The following is a 17,423-nucleotide window of genomic DNA, read 5'->3' as shown; positions in this document are numbered from 1 at the left end:
TCTATTATAACTGTTAAAGTTTATTTTGCATTATTAATTTAATTTAAAAAATAAATGATAAAAATTTGTAAAAAAAAATAGTTTTATGTAAAATTAACTTCTTCTAAGGTTTTCAGCATTATGGCATAAGAAACTATTTTAGACTTTTTTTTTTAATTTGTAGAAAGCACTACAACAACAACTCGAACTCGTGGAATTAGTATATTGAGTTCATCCAGTTATTCATCTTTTGATGATGATGCAGCATTTCATGCTAATGCTTCAACATCTACTACTGTTTTCAATTATAGCACTATAAAAGAACAGTTGAACTTGCCTTTACGAAAATCTGCTGATACTTCACAATGGTGTCAAGATCAATCACCACAAGAAGGTGATTTAACATCACATGGTCGGCGCTGTTCATCTCTTTGTGTTTCTCCAGTTGAAACAATGCTTAAAGATACTGAAAAAGTTTATAGGCGACATAGTATGGAGCTTAACTCGGCAAGTGATGAAAGCAATCAAAAAGACTTTGTCTATTCTTACAGCTCTCAGAAAAAAAATTGTTTTTGTAAGCAGGAAGATTTCTCTTGTAGTGAAAATTCCTCTTATCAATCAAACAATCATGAGAATTTTTTTATGCATTTTGGAGTTGATCAAAATGATGATACAGAAAATACTATCAATGATTTTCAATTATCAGAAAACAATAATAATGATTTGTTATCAACTAAAAAAGTTGAACAACCCTTGAATAATAGTGGTTTATTACCAACTAAAAAAGTTGAACAACCCTTGAAAAGTATTGAATGCTACCACAATGAAAAAAACAAAGAAAGAAATTTTGTTTCTGAAATTCATATTTACTCTTCAAGTTTAAATTCAGAAAATGAGATTAGGAATAAATCCAATTTTCCTTCTGTGGCTTGCGATGAGTTGCAGTATGATGTATGCGAAAGTCAACAATCTTTAACAACCAATGAATGTGTTACAGACTTTAAAAATAATAGAAATCTGTTAGTTTCAGAAAGAGATCAGTTAATTTCTGGATGTTTAAATTGTAAAGAAAAAAAATCTGAATCAAATTTAGACACAATAAAAGTTTCTCACAGCAAGAGTGATGAGACAATTAGTGCTAGCCAGAACAAAAATGAGCTTCCCAAATCCAGTCGTTCATTAGATCAACAAAAGGTTTCTACATCACCTAGTTTTTGGCCCAAGAAGAAAACAAAGAGTCTTACTCAAGAAAACAGCATCCCTTTTGAAACAAAATCAAATAAAAATAAATCTTCTTTGAGCATACGATTAGATTCTCATGATTGCCACTCTATTTCTGACTTGAATGCTGATGAGATGACGCAAAAGTTTGACGAAACTGATCCTGATTTATCAAAACAAAGAGATTCCACAGATTCTAGCTTCAAACCAAAAAGATCACTTTTTAACATGGCCTTTTCTTTCCGTAAATCAGGCTTAAAACGATCTACTTCTGAACAAGTTTTGAATGTAAACAAAGCTTTCAAAGCAAAAACATCGTTTGATAATAGTTCTTTGTTATCTGGTAGTATGGCTAAAATTTCAGAAGTTAGCAGAACTACAGAAGATTTACAGTTTGAATCTCCTTTAAGGAATGATAAAACATTTGATGGAATTAAAAAGCGGATGAAAGCATCAATTCGTTTAACTTCTAAGAAAGATCAATCTCCGAATAGAAATCGCAGAGTTTCTTTGTTTGATCAAAGTATTATTAATGTTAATAGAAATCTGTTAAAAATAATGAGTATATTTAAGCATTGGTTGGCCAAGCATCCAAAGGTATATTTTGCTTTACCATTTAGAATATGTTTATCTATTTATGTCAAACAATCTATAAATATTTTGTACATTTAACTTTTTAAAAATAAAATAGCATTGCGATCATTATTGTTAAATTTTAATTTTTAAGGATTTTATTGAAGATTATGAACTTTGTGGACAGCTGATGGGTTTTTTTGAGGATATCAAAAATGATTTTAGAACACTTCCAGTTATTCTTGAAATTGTATCTAATCTTGAAAAGTAAAATTTTTTATTTTTTACTTTTGAAAATGAATTTTTCTTTTTTGAATTTGATATGTATTTTCTTATTTTCACCAAAAACTATAAAACTCAAACAATCATATTATTAAAAAGAAGTGTATTAAGATATATAATGGAAAAATTTTATTTTATTTTAATATGATGGAATTTTAGAAAAAAGAATTTTTAAGCTTTTAAGAATTTTTCACATTATGACATTTTAGATGTATAAATGCACAACGTAGATCATTATCGTCAGTTCATCATTTGGACATTTTGCTTCTTCAAAATGCTGGCTCAATTTCAAAAGATGATTCTTTGAAATCTTTAGATGCTTTTAACTATGACATAGTTGCTGAAAATATAACATTGCTTGAACACTATTTATATTCTAAAATATCATTCAGGTATATTTCCTACATTTTATTTAATTTGTTTAATTTTTTTTTTAACATTAAGTTAACTTTAATATTTTAGTGAGTTTATCAGCTGCCAGTGGACAAAAAAAGATAAAGAAAAAAAGGCACCTGGTATTATGAAATTTATTGCAAGGTTCAACCAGGTACAGGTTACATATTATTGCAAAGTTTAACCTGGTAGAGTTTACATATTAAAAAAAAAGTTTTTTTAAAAATGTATTTTTTTTACTTAACTGTAAATAATATTTAATTTTTTTTAATTTAAATAAATAATACTTTTTCAATTTGATAAAAAGAACACAAGTTCTTAAAAAAAACGAATGAGTTTTAGGAAATGAGTTTTTTGTAAATTATAAAAATACAAATCACAATCTCCCACTCTTATCTATTGGTTTCTTCCTATCTATGTTAATTCGAAAGTATCTTCAGCTTTCCCAGTTACAAACCCTAATCTGTAAATTTTGTCACACCCCTACCACCACCACCAACCTTTTTCGATTCTAATTTTTGAAGTTTAAAATTTTTGAAAAATTAAATTGTAAAATAATTATACTTTAAATTTCCTCAGATAACCAATATGATAAGTTACACGGTTGTGCATGGTGAATCTCCGCAAATTAGAGCAAACAAAATGGAATTTTGGATTCGCGTGGCTTCTCATTGCAGAGATTTAAATAATTTTAATGGAATTATGGAAATAATCAGCGCTTTAAATGCAAGTTCTATTCACAGACTTAAAAAATCTTGGGAGCTTTTGCCAAAGTCTGTAAGTAGTCGTATGATAATTATAAAGATATTTTTATATTTGTTTACATTTAAAGACATGTTTATATTTATAATGTCATAAATATAATTTGTCCATGTGTCTTTTTAATTTACTAGGTGAGAGATATTTTTATTGAACTAGAAAAGTTGGTCAGTGCTGATCGGTCATTCAAACAGCTTAGAGAAGCTGTTCATTTGTATGATAATTAATTTTTATTTGTATAGTATTTTGTTGATTTTAGCATTTTTGTAGTGTAATTACATAGCCTTTAATTAACTCTTAACTATTTGATAGGTGCAATCCACCTTGTGTTCCATATCTGGGGTGTTATTTGTCAGACCTTTTATTTGCTCAAGAAGGAGGGCCTACTTTTGATGATAATAATCTTGTAAATTTTGCTAAAATGAGCCGTGTATGTAATTTTTAATTATTTTTTTTTTTTTTTTTTTGATAATAAGTTTTTTCAATGTATTGAAGCTTGTATTTTTCAGGTGTCACGTTTAGTCCGTGAAGTCAAATGTTATCAACAACTTCCATATACATTTCAAATAAATGATGAGGTAAAAAAGAATTTATTTTAATAAAAACTTCTGGTAAAATTTTTTATTTTACTGCAACAGAAATAATTAATTATAATTATATTTCCTAATGCGCTGAAATTAGTATAAAAGTAACACACTTTAATTTTAACTTCTTTAAATCAAAAATGCTTTAGTTAAAAACATTTTTATCAAAATTCAGAAATATTTATGGATATAAATATTGGAGCAAGTTATTATTATAATAAATTATAAATATTGGAGCAAGTTCTTAATTGTGGTGAATGCAATTTACTTTTATTTAAAAGAAAAACTCTAATATAGATTTATGAATATAATATTATTATTAATATAGGTTTATGAATATAATATTGAAGTGGACATCTGAAATTTTAAGGGAAAATGAAAATTACATTAAATATTCCTTGTCATATCTAAATATTCTTCATAATATTGACTTTCTATTGACTATTGACTTTCTTAAATAATAGGTGTTGCTATTAAAGCTAAATAAAGTTTTTTCTGTTTCCTTTACTTTGTGCTATTTACTATGACTATTTACTCAGTATGTTGCATTTATATACTCATATCATTTATATACTCATATCATTTATAATTTCATCTTTACAATCTTTCACATATTTCTTAAAATTTTTTTTTTCAAATAATAATAAAATAACAATTTTGAAATTTTGAAAAAAATAAATTTTTTCGCCTGTTTTTCAGGGTACTAGCACCTTAAAAATGTTGAAATATATAAACATATAACCCAACTTTAGGGCCCAATACCTCAAAACACCTCCGTTTATTTTATTTTTTCAATTATTTTCAACATTTTTAAGGTACCCTGAAAAACAGGCAAAAAAAAAATTTTTTTTTTTTGCCTGTTTTTCAATTTCAATTTAAACAATTTTTATTCATTTATTATGTCTACTTTTATAGTTAAAAAAATAAATAATCGAAAAACCTAATTTATCCTTTAAAGATTTGGTACTTGAAAATAAAGCGCCTTAGCAACAGCCCTTCAAGATATTTCTTGCAAAATCTTAAAAAATTTAAGTCCAATTTATATACTTATTTTGTGTGTTTAAGAATAAATTGTTCCTTAAGGACCCTTGTTGGTTTTCGATCTAATATTCATAACCTTAAACCTCATATTCAGTGCTTTTTAATAAGTTTGATTGTCTAAAAAATCTGTATATTTGTAGCATTTTTTTAAATTGTATTCTTTTTGCACTTAACTTTGTTGGTATTTTTTAGTTTTTCAACAAAAAATAACTTTTTAACCACTTATTGAATTTCCTATAAATTTTCAGCAATTATTATTGATTGTATTTGTGGTGTGCTGAACCAAAGAAAATTAACTTTTTCTATAATAAAATATTAAAATTTGCACTTTAACAAGCTTTATTTATATATATATTTTTGTTTTATTGATAGCATTTTATAATTTTGAAAGTTATAAAATGTTGTTTATTGTATAATTTTTAATTCAGCAAACTTTATAAACATAGATAAAACTACTTATAAAGTTTGGTTTGTAGAGTATGCATGGTTCTCAAGATATTCTTGTTAAAAAAGGTCAACTTTTTTTAACAAGATAAAAAATTTTTTCCTCTTATAAGGTACTACCACCTTAATTACTTATAATCTTACTTGTCACAAAATTACTTATAATATTATTATCACAAAAATCTAATTTGAAAAACAAAAGAAACATGTAGAAATATAATTTCAATGATTTATCACTTTTTTAATAAATTATTAAAAAAAACTTGTGAATTCTGATTAAGTTTGATCTGATTGATTTGATTTGTTTGATTTATGATAAATCTTTATATTTATTTAACATAAACGTAATCATATGTTATAATATTTTAGTCATAAGTCTAATCATATCTGATTTATGTTAAATTATATTAACAATTATGTTGTAATTATTAATATAATTTAACTTAGGAATTGTCAGAAACAAATTGTCAACTTATAAATACTGTCGACGACAAATTGTCAACTTGTATTATGTTGTAATTAAGAAAGTCTTACATAACTAGATAAAAAAATTAATGATCTTAACTACTGAAAAACACATCCTGTTTTGTTTTTATATAAAAACTGACCAAGTGTGACACTAATGTGTATTTGTTTATTATATATTTATAAAACCACTTTAATCGGTAAAAAGTTATTGGAATTTAAACAAATTAACAATTTGGTATATAAAAATAAAAATTAATATCAACCAGTGTAAAACATCATACTAAAAAACAAAAATTGTAAAAGCATTTATAATCCAACAATATTTGATAGAAAATTAGTCCTTTAAAGCTGAATCGAATTGTTTTGCCACCTCCCACAGTAAAAAAATTGGCAGTGCAAAAATGTTTGAAATGACCATACTGAAACTAAATTCTTACAGCAGACGCTATGTTAGCTAAAAGCTTACATCAGAATTTTTTGTTAAAAAAATCAAGGTTGTTAATTTCATTTACATAAAATGTGCGGAATTATAATTGCAATGTGAAGCACAACAAAAGATATACAATGGTGTAGTAATTCTACCACATACTTGTAATCTTCATTAGAGATTATAGAACTTCAACCCTCAGAATTAGGAAAAATACTGTCGGTAACAAATTGTCAACCTAAAACTATTTTAGGATATCATCAGGTCAACACAAAATTTAGAAATATTTTACAAAAATTGAAAAATGTGCAAACATTTAACAATATATTGACAAAGAAGTAAATGCAGAGATTGATGACTATTTTTTAAAATGTAGACATTTGCTTAAAAATTTTAAAAATTTTAAAAAATGCAACATTTTACCATTTTATTAGAAATTTAAATAAAACATTAGTTTTGCCAATTTTCTTTTATTTAGAATTAATGAAATGTTTGTTTTTCTGATAAAATAAAAATTTCTATTTAAAATTTAAATGAAGTTTTTGTTTTGTCATTTAATTTTTAATTATCTTCATTTTAAATTTAAAATAAAACATTCTTTGGGATTCTTTTGTATGATTTTATTTAGAGTTTAATTAAAAACCTTTGTTTTTTTGATATTATTTTATTTTTTTTTATTTAAAATCAGGCCCATAGCCAGAATTTTTCAAAGAAGGGGGGGGGGCACTTTTTTAAAAGGTGCTGAAAATAAAATTAAAAAAAAGGTGCCCAAGGGCAATCTTTTTTAGTGCCTAATAATCACTTATTACTGATTTTGCATAAATTTAATTAAATGACATCATCATGTTTTTAAGGATGGTTTTGTCTTGCCCTTTCTATGGTGCTTTACTAACAAAATATTTGAATATATGTTAAAACCATTTTTTATTTATTTAAAATATTTTATTTTAATCTTTTAATGGCCAAACAGGACAAAAACAGAACCAAAACTTTTTTGAACCATATTTAAAAAGACATATTTATATATAAAGCATATTTATAAAAGTTCATATAATTTAAAATATCATGTGAAAGAAACTAAATTATAGAAAAAATTTTAAACAATTTTTGTATTTTTAAATCACAAATTTTTTTTGTAAGAATGAATTTTTTTCAGAAAAATGTCATCTTTTTCAATTTTTTCTGCAAATTCTGAGCAGTTATATTTTTCTAATTAAATTTAACTTAAATTGGATATTTGTCGAATATTATTTTATATATTTGACAATCTCTTAGTTGATGGTAAAAATTATAATGGAGATTGGTATAGAAATAAATATAAATAAAATAAATTAATGTATTAAATGTAGAGATGGTGTTAAAACACATGGTCCTTTGAATCATGTAGGTTCTAAGTAAGCTAATTAAAGCTAGAAAAAAAATCCCCTGACTACTCTTAGAAAGCATGCTGGGAACCTTTGGATGCTTTAGTTGATAAGTTCAAACTGAAAAAAAGGACATAAGGAAAAACTAATATACATTTAACAATTGAAACAGAGCGTGTCACTAAGCCAAAACAGAACTATTTGATTTTAAAAAACAATGTTTTTATTGTGGTGATTGTATATATGACAATAAAAATCTAAGTTACAACAAATTTGAAGAAGTACATCCAAAAAAATCAACAATACATTCTTTCCCCATTAAAATATGCGGCAATAGAGAAAACAAACTTGCTGAAACTTTAGAAGCACATTCAGTTGTAGCAAATGTTTTAGTAGCAGCAGAAGGTATATGTCATGCATCATGTCGAACCAGATTTGAGAAACTTATACCAACATGTATATCTCTGGGGCATCCTACTTGCAGTAACAAAACGACTGCATTTAATGTGTGAATTATTAAAAAGGAGCATCGAGTTGTACACATTGTCAGAGCTTCATTTCAAAAATGATGTCAATCAGTGATGTTTATTTGATAAATGACTAAAATAAAGTTAAAGGAAATGTAAGGTGAGTCTTTATGCTTTGTCAAAAGGGAAAGCAGAAATAATTCGAAGAAACCCATGTACCTAACATGTATTAAAAGCATTTGTTAATGAACTAATTCAAGCACCTTTATAGCAGGTTTCAATATCACAAGCTTTGTTTTCTGGAATACATACCAGCTCTGTTATGCCAAATTGGGATTTGGTGTTAGTTATGATGAGTTAAGTTTCATTTCATGAAAGTACTGATGTGTATAACTTTTTGATAAATAAAATATTTACTTGAATATTCACTATATTTTTTTTAATTGATTGTTTTTATAAGACACCAGATGTGTATGTAGTTCTTTTTAAAAGATTATCTGTTACAAGCAGAATTTTGTAACACATGATACTATTAATGAGATCATCTCCATAGAGGGAACCTCTTTACTTCAATTTAAGCTGACAACACAGACTATGACATTGCTACTTTTGATGGTAAAAATAAGTCAATTGCAGTTGAAAATGGTAAAATCACGGAAATTTCATTCAAAAGAAATAAAATTGAATGAAATTAAAAAAAAATGAAATTCATTCAAAAGAAATAAAAAAATAAAAAGAACTATGATTGAATATCAAGTCAAATAATGGGATAATGATGTTTAACAAGAGATATAAGGGAAATACGGTCGAATTTAAAATTAAACGATAATGATTAGGCAGTACTACATACCTGACATACCTTTCATAACAAAAACAATATTCAAGCCAGTCAGGTTTGTCATGTATTAACATTATTATTAAAATTTTTAAAAATATTCCTTCAATATTCTTTGAAAACATAACATATTCTTATTTAATATTAGGAAAAAATTCAAACTGGTTTTATTAATTTTCTATAGAACATTGGATATCTTTTCAAAATCCATGCCCAGATTGGTCTGACAACATAAATTGTGCATCAACTTTCTGTAATTTACATGTGACAGATTTGACCCTATATTCTCAACTTTGCTTCATCATTGGTCATTCTAAAAAAGTTAATGTTGTGAAGCCATGCGTAACATTTGTCCAGCAGTTATGTATAAAAGCATATGAAATGGTCTTTACATAAAAAATTAGATTTTTTAATAATAAAATTGAAACTGCAGATGCTATTTTTTTAGTTGGCAGGAAAAAAAAGAAAAACGATTAAAAAAGTTTAGAGATTATTATAGAAAAATCTGGAAACTTTTGTAAGACTGTGACGGAAATGTTGCCTGAATCATAAGCTGTAAAAGTGGTCATGAGAGAAATTAACTTTAGCAATAGAAACCGGAGTGATGTTTAACAACAGATTAATCCTGTTTATCAGGGATGGCAGGAAGAGTGGTCATTATGTTCAAAAAATGAATTAGAGAAAAGTTATTTGCAAATAGTTCAGGCTTATCCTTGGGAGAAGTAATAAAATCAGACCTATGTATTGGAGATGGAATGGAATATTTTTTTTTAGACTTTTTTTTTTTTGCTGTAACAGGTCATAATAGCTATGCAAAAACTATGCTAATAATGTGCTTAAGGTTTGGACGAAAGCACTTCGTTGATGCACAGAAGTGATGCACTAAACGCACTAAGATATTCACATAAATCTGAAGACAGCAACAAAGAAATTTATCCTGGAAGAATGAAGCATGATAAAGACTTTAAAAAAGTACAATCATGTTTTTTTGCTTGTTACCTATTTTTAATTGGTGATCAACTTGTTAGTTTGGACTCAGGTTTGGTTGATAATCAGAAATGTGTTACCTGTGATCAATCTGAAGATTAATCACAGGTAACACATTTGATTAATAGGAACATCAATACACAAAGAACTGGCTGGACAAACTTACACAAATTATTTTTTTAAACAAAAAAAAATATAACACTCCAGAGCTTATACTCCTGCCTAACTACAAAAATGTTAGAATTGACCCATTAACACTTATTCTAAAATTAGTTGTTGTTGTTGAGAGACATTGAAGTTTAGAGTTACTTTCAATATGAATTATGACCATATCCAACATCCTTATTCAAACGAGATGTCATGAGATCAGCACAAAAATCAACCATAAAATCACCAGTACAAGAATTAGTATCAACAAGCTTGTTGGCTCTTTATTGTTGTGCTGCAATTGGAAAAAAATATTTTGTACTTTCAAAAACACATTGATTTTTCTTGACATTTACAGCTTGACATATTCGTTTTTGATGGTTACTAGCAGTATGGTAAGATATCACAAACAGTGGAAATCAATGATCTAAATCCATGCCAAGCAGGAAGAAGTATTTTCTTGACCAACTACAAAAACAAAGAAAATTTTGTTAGTTTTTTACCATCAAAGTTTCAAACCAGTGGTTTTAAAGTTATTTGTTGTCCCTGTGATGCAGACACAAGTATTGTTAAAGTTGCATTTGAAATTGACCACGTTGAGTCCATTACTATTTATTTGGATGATCCTGATATTTTATGTCTATATATACATACCATAACACAACCTCAAGGCATTTGAGGTTGTGTTATTTAAATAAATCATTGATATGAAATAAAGCTACAGATCAAAGAGTATGCTATTAAATTCAGGATCTTGTTGATTCAAGTGATGATTCTCATTAGAATTATTTGCTCGTACATTCACTGGTTGTAACACAACATCAGCAAAATAAAGTTTATTTTCTTCACTGTTAGATTGAATGCTTTTATGACTGTGCTATTAATAGAAAATAATTTTATCCATTTTAAATCCTTCCAATTGTACGTATGCATAACAAAAAATATCTGTTTTATCAGCAATAATTTGTTACTCAGAATTTAATGTAGCCAATCCTAATACAATGCACTGATTGCACAAAATCCATATGCAATGCACTGATTGCACACAATTCTTATGCAATGCACTAATTACACACGATCCTTATGCAATGCACTGATTGCACACAATCCTTATGCAATGCACTGATTGCACACAATCCTTATGCAATGCACTGATTGCACACAATCATTATGTAATGCACTGATTGCACACAATCCTTATGTAATGCAGTTAAACAGTTGTATCAGCATTGATCAATCACTTTGTTCCTATCATTTCTCAAATTGCGCAAAATAATTTGGCTAACAAATTTTTTTGTTTGTCATAAATCTTTCTTTAGAAATTTAAAATTGTTAAATTCCTCCACCTTGCTGTTGGGGAATATCTTTTCCTATGTTAAATGTTTTTAGTTAATTGAATTTTAATGCCACCTAACACAGTATGTACCAATCCAAATTATTATGAATTTTTTTTTTAATTGTTGAAAACGTTTTTGAAAATGGAATCTTTAAAAGTAAGTTTTTTGAAAAGTAATTAATTACCTTTTGGATTTTTGCAGTATGATTTATTCTTAAAGCCTTTTCTTGTCTTGATGGAGCATGAGTGTCTGCTCTATTAAATCTGACCTCAGGCCTCCCCAGTTGTGTTCACTTTCATGCATATCATGTTTCTTTTTATTAAAACGATCTTCAGTCCACATGTGTAAATTACCTTAAGGTTGTTCATTTGCTGAAGCTCCCTTTTGTCCCCTCAGAATTGCATTATTTATTTAAAGGTTTCAAGTTACATAACTTTAAAAATATTTAATCTTTTTACCTAAAAATCTGTACCTGGCTATTTTCAGGGGCGGCGAATCCAATGAAATGATCAGAAATGTAAAAAATTATTTTAAAGTGCCTGTATTGATCAATTTAAATAAATATAGGCAATTTTACGAAATTCTTCACGAAAATGACCAGCTTAAAGAAAAATCATTTTGCTTCATGTCAGAAGATAATGAGCATGGCATTGGTTTTGTGTATGAAGTTAAGACACAAATAGTTAATTATTTAAAAGAAAATCATCCTAATATATTAAAGATTATAAATTTTTCAGATAGTTGTGCTGCACAGTTTAAAAACCACAAAAACTGCATCTGTTTCCATAAAGATGATTTTGACATTGATGCAGAGTGGATGTTTTTTGCTACATGTCGTGGTAAGTCACCATGTGATGGTATTAGTGACACTGTGAAATGATTAACTGTAAATGCAAGTCTACAAAGGCCCATAAATGACCAGATATGGAATTGTAATAAAATGTTTGACTACTGTACAAATAATATTAATGAGATGACTATTTTCAAGATACAAAAAGAATTATCCCCCCTAATGTCTTGGGGCCCTGAAAACAATTTTAACATGCACTTTCATTGGCACTACAGAAATGCCAAATTTTCAGAGCTCCAGCTAGTCTGGAAGTTAGTGATAAATCAATTGCAATATTCTGCAACAAAAAAGTGGAAACTGTACCCCGTTATCCATATATGGAAATCCATATACTTGCAGATCAAAATCTTTATATTTTTTGAAAGATCAATGAATATAGATTAATAGAATAATTTTTTTTGTTGATATCATCAAGGTCACATTGGTTTTTTGAACATTGAAAACATTGATAATTACAGGTACTTAATAATAATTTTTTACACTTCTCATCATTTGATTGGATTTGTCACCCCCAAAAATAGCAAGTTACAAATTTTTAAGTAAAAAAATTAAATATTTTTAAAGTTATATATATATATATATATATATATATATATATATATATATATATATACACAGTGTCTCAAAAAATTATCCGACCAAACAAGTTTTTCCCCAAAAAAAATGTTTAAAAAATGTTCTAAATTATACTAAAAGCAATGAATAGCAATACTTACTTTGTCTGTCATTTTAATTCTATTGGGAATAGTATGTTATTTAGCGTTCATATATTATGATTCATGCTTCAGTTGGTTTATTATTTGTCCTAAAAAAAACTTAGTATTGAACAGGCTTGTAAAAAAATTATCCGACCAAGCGATATTTAGGCAAGTTTAAATAATTTGATGTGAAATTTGTTGAGATATTTCAGCAAATTTTTATACAATTAATGAAATTGTATAACAAGAAACTGTTTTTTTGTATTAAAAAAAAAGTTTTGTATAAAAAAAAGGTTTCATGTTTTTTTAAGTAAAATGGTTGGAGGTAAATGTCACTGGACTGTTTCTCAGAGAAATTTAGCTACCAATCTAGTCAATCAGGGTAAAACCTATTGTCAGGTGCAGCAAGAGACTGGAATTCCTCATAATGCAGTATCCAACTTAATAAAGAAGTATAATTTGATCAGAACAACAGCCACAAAAGAAGGACAGGTTCGCAAAAAAAAGACTTCTAAGAGTTTTGATAGAAACTTAATTATACAAGTCAAGAAAAGTCGCTTCATTTCTGCTCAAAAACTGGCTGAGCAAGCTGAAGAGAATTATGGAATCTAATTATCCCACCAGACAATCAGAAATTGTATCCAAGACCAGGGATTTCAAGGACAACTTGTGCGTAATAAACCATATTTGAGTGAGAAACACATGAAAAGAAGATTGGAGTTTGCTAAGAAGTTCAAAAACATGACTTTAAGTTTTTAGAAAAAGATCCTGTGGAGCGACGAATCAAAATTCAACTTAAAGTCATCTGATGGAGCCCAAAAAGTTTGGAGTAAAGCCAGAGAAGCCTACAAATTAAGCTGCATGAGAGGAGCTGTCAAGTATGGTGGCGGTAATGTGATGGTATGGGGTTCAATGGCTTGAAAGGGTGTCGGAAAACTCCAATTTATTGAGACTATAATGGATCAGGTGCAATACAGAAACATATTAAAGCTAAATTTGAAGTGATCTGCTCCAAAACTTCACACTCTAATTTCACATTTCAGCAAGATAACGATCCCAAGCATAGTGCCACAAAAACCAAGGAGTGGTTTTCTAGAAATAATGTTGAGGTCTTGGAATGGACCGCACAATCACCGGACCTTAATCCCATTGAACATTTGTGGGAAATTTTAGACCGAAAAATTGGAGATTGGTTATTTTCCAAAAAAGACAACCTCAAAGTGGCAATTGAAGAAGCCTGGGAAAAGATTCAACCAGAAAAAAAAAATCTTTAGTCGAATCAATGCCTAGGCGTCTAGAAGCTGTAATCCAAGCAAAGGGAGGCCCAACAAAGTATTCAAATAATTGTTTTGTTACATAATAATTTATTATGAAACAAATAATGTGTTTGGTCGAATATCTTTTGACAATAAAAAAACAATTAAAAAAAATATGATGTCATTGCAACATAGCAGATTTAGACTTGTTAAGTTTAACAAAAAGTGGCCTCCAATGGCGTGTCATCACTAAGTCACCATTGTCGCGATTTAAGACATTCTCCTGCGATTTAAAGCACTGTAAGCATTGTATTTCAATTGCTCTTGAATCTTATGCGTATAGTTATCAGGAGTAGTAGAAATAATTTTTAGTTTACTCCAGTTAATTGAACCACTACAATGTTAAGTGTGTTAAAATATTCCTGATGCGTCCCAGTTACCTTTAGTTATGTTTTTTTTGTATTCATTAACACGTGTGGAAATTATTTTTCTAGTTTTGCCGACAAAGACACCAGGATAACTATTTGGATGCAATATTGATTTATTGCGACATAAAATATTAAGTAAAGAATTGCTATAGTGAAAAGCAGTTTTTATACCTACTCTACAAAACTCTCTTTTAAGTATAATGCTTAATTTCGGTATCCACAGCAGTATGATAATTTTTCCAGGGTCTATTTGCTGGTTTATTGCATTTTTATGTATATTTTAAGTCAAAATATCACATTAAATAATAAAAATAAAATATAACCGAACATGATGTTTTTTATCAATTGTATATAAAATATATTATTAACAATGTCACTTAAACAATATATATATATATATATATACATGCATACATACATACATACATACATACATACATACATACATACATACATACATACATACATACATACATACATACATACATACATACATACATACATACATACATACATAAATACATACATACAGGGGTAGAAATAGGTGTGGGACATCAGCAGCCCTTGAACCATTCCCTAGAACTACTCAAGGAGGGCAACCAACCACTGTTCAGTTTGTCAGAAAAAATTAAATGTTGGTTGTCCCCCTCAGATGGGTTTCAAATAAGGTCCAGGGGTCCTGATGTCCAGCACCTATTTTAACCCCTGTATATATCATATGTGTGATTATATATATGTATATGGTATATATATATATATATATATATATATATATATATATATATATATATATATATATATATATATATATATATATATATATATATATACCATATACATATATATAATCAGCCACTAATTAAAGTTGGAAGTTACTGAAAGAGAAAAGATGAAGATTGTAGAGCAAGATAACGATTGACGGACGACTTAAAAGATTGCAAATTATATGAATCAGGAAAGCAAGATAAAGGAAGCGAATTCCAAAGAGCTGATGTTCGAGGAAAAAAACTAGACGAATAAGCGTTTTTGGAGCACTTAGGAACAGTCACAGAAAAAGGATGACACTTAATTGAATGACGAATAACACGAGAATGAGTTATAGTAGATGGCACAAGAGACGCTAGCTCTTTAGAGCAGTGCCCTTTATAGTATTTATAGAAAAGAGAAAGAGAAGCAACATTACGACGATGTGATAATGGTTGGAGGTTGGCTGCAAGAGCAGGTCCAACTATGTTTACAATGCGTTTTTGCACCTTGTCTAAAAGAGAAAGGGCATCATTAGAAGATCCGCCCCAGATATGGCAACAGTATTCCATACAAGGCCAGATTTGAGATTTATAGAGATAGAGAATAGAATCCAAAGTAAGAAAGTGACGAGCTCGATAAAGAGATGCAACCTTAGCAGATGTTAATTTTGCAACTGATTTGATATATGGTTTCCAAGAAAGATTGGAAGTAAGAGTTAATCCTAGAAGATAAAGAGTAGGTGACTCATCGAGTACATCACCGTTCATAAATATAGGAAGATCTAAATTATTGTGATAACGATTGGCTGAAAAAAATAGAGTTTTATCTGAATTAAAGTTCACCAGCCACTGTGAGCTCCATGCTGTAGCAGAAGTGAGATCCTTTTCAAGCTCAAATGCCCCCTCCAAGCAATCAGAGGGTGATGGTTTCTTATCACGACAAGAATAAATGGTAGTATCATCAGCAAACAATGTCACCTTAGATGTGAGAATATCTGGAAGATCATTAATGTAAATTAAAAAGAGTATAGGGCCAAGGATAGAACCTTGAGGAACCCCTGAAGTTACAGAATAAGAAGAAGAGTGTTGTCCATTGAGGACAACTTTTATTGGAAAGGAAGGATTCAATGATCTTAAAGATGTTGCCGGATACACCATAAGAAGAAAACTTATGGAGAAGACCAGCTTGCCAAACTTTATCAAAAGCTTTTGAAATGTCAAGAGCGATGGCCTTAACCTCTCCACCTTTATCTAATGCACGATAAAACCTGTCAGTTATTACTGTTAACAAATCAGCTGTAGAACGAGAAGATCGAAATCCATATTGATGGTCAGAAAGTAAGTTATTAGATTCAAGATGAGAAATTAAGTGTTTGTTAATTAAAGATTCAAAAACCTTGCTTATGATAGGAAGAAGACTTATGGGACGGTAGTTAGACGAATCAGATTGCTCTCCAGAATTTTTGAAGATAGGAATAACAGATGCCGCTTTCCAGCAGGCTGGAAAGCAAGACTCTGATAAGCACTTGATGAATAGTTTTGAGAGTATAGACGACAGCTCCGGAGCACACTTCTGCAAGACAATAACAGGTATGTTGTCCGGGCCACAAGCTGTAGAAGAGTCTAGGCAGGAAATCACTTTAGATACAGATGCTGGAGTGATATGAATGTCAAGCAATGGATCAACCTGTTTGTTGGCAATATCAGGTATGTATATATATATACATATGCAATATAAAATATCAGGTATGTATATATATATCAATATCAGAATATATATGTATATATATATCAATATCAGGCAATATCAGGTATGTATATATATATACATATGCAATAAAAAATATCAGGTATGTATATATATATCAATATCAGAATATAATGTATATATGTATATCAATATCAGGCAATATCAGGTATGTATATATATATACATATGTGTATATATACATACATACATACATACATGCATGCATACATACATACATACATGCATACATACATTCATACATACATACATACATACATACATATATATACATATATATATATATATATATATATATATATATATATATATATATATATATATATATATACACTGAGGCATATTCGTTTAGACGCATCAATTTTTTTC

The 17,423-nt window shown here is 28.3% G+C and overlaps 1 protein-coding gene across 1 annotated transcript in view; it reads left to right on the top strand.

Moving 5' to 3' along the window:
- Positions 1 to 17,423, top strand: part of LOC100202895 (ras-specific guanine nucleotide-releasing factor 1) — an 82,858-nt gene that overhangs the window by 60,983 nt on the left and 4,452 nt on the right. The window contains exons 17-24 of the mRNA XM_065815523.1: positions 164 to 1,797; positions 1,928 to 2,040; positions 2,265 to 2,447; positions 2,518 to 2,602; positions 3,028 to 3,225; positions 3,342 to 3,421; positions 3,520 to 3,637; positions 3,717 to 3,785. Coding sequence (XP_065671595.1) covers positions 164 to 1,797; positions 1,928 to 2,040; positions 2,265 to 2,447; positions 2,518 to 2,602; positions 3,028 to 3,225; positions 3,342 to 3,421; positions 3,520 to 3,637; positions 3,717 to 3,785 — 2,480 coding nt within the window. The remainder of the gene's footprint in view (positions 1 to 163; positions 1,798 to 1,927; positions 2,041 to 2,264; positions 2,448 to 2,517; positions 2,603 to 3,027; positions 3,226 to 3,341; positions 3,422 to 3,519; positions 3,638 to 3,716; positions 3,786 to 17,423) is intronic.

This window comes from Hydra vulgaris, chromosome 13 (genome assembly GCF_038396675.1).
Source record: "Hydra vulgaris chromosome 13, alternate assembly HydraT2T_AEP".
NCBI classification, from domain to species: domain Eukaryota; kingdom Metazoa; phylum Cnidaria; class Hydrozoa; order Anthoathecata; family Hydridae; genus Hydra; species Hydra vulgaris.
This window is presented reverse-complemented; position numbering and strand designations above follow the sequence as displayed.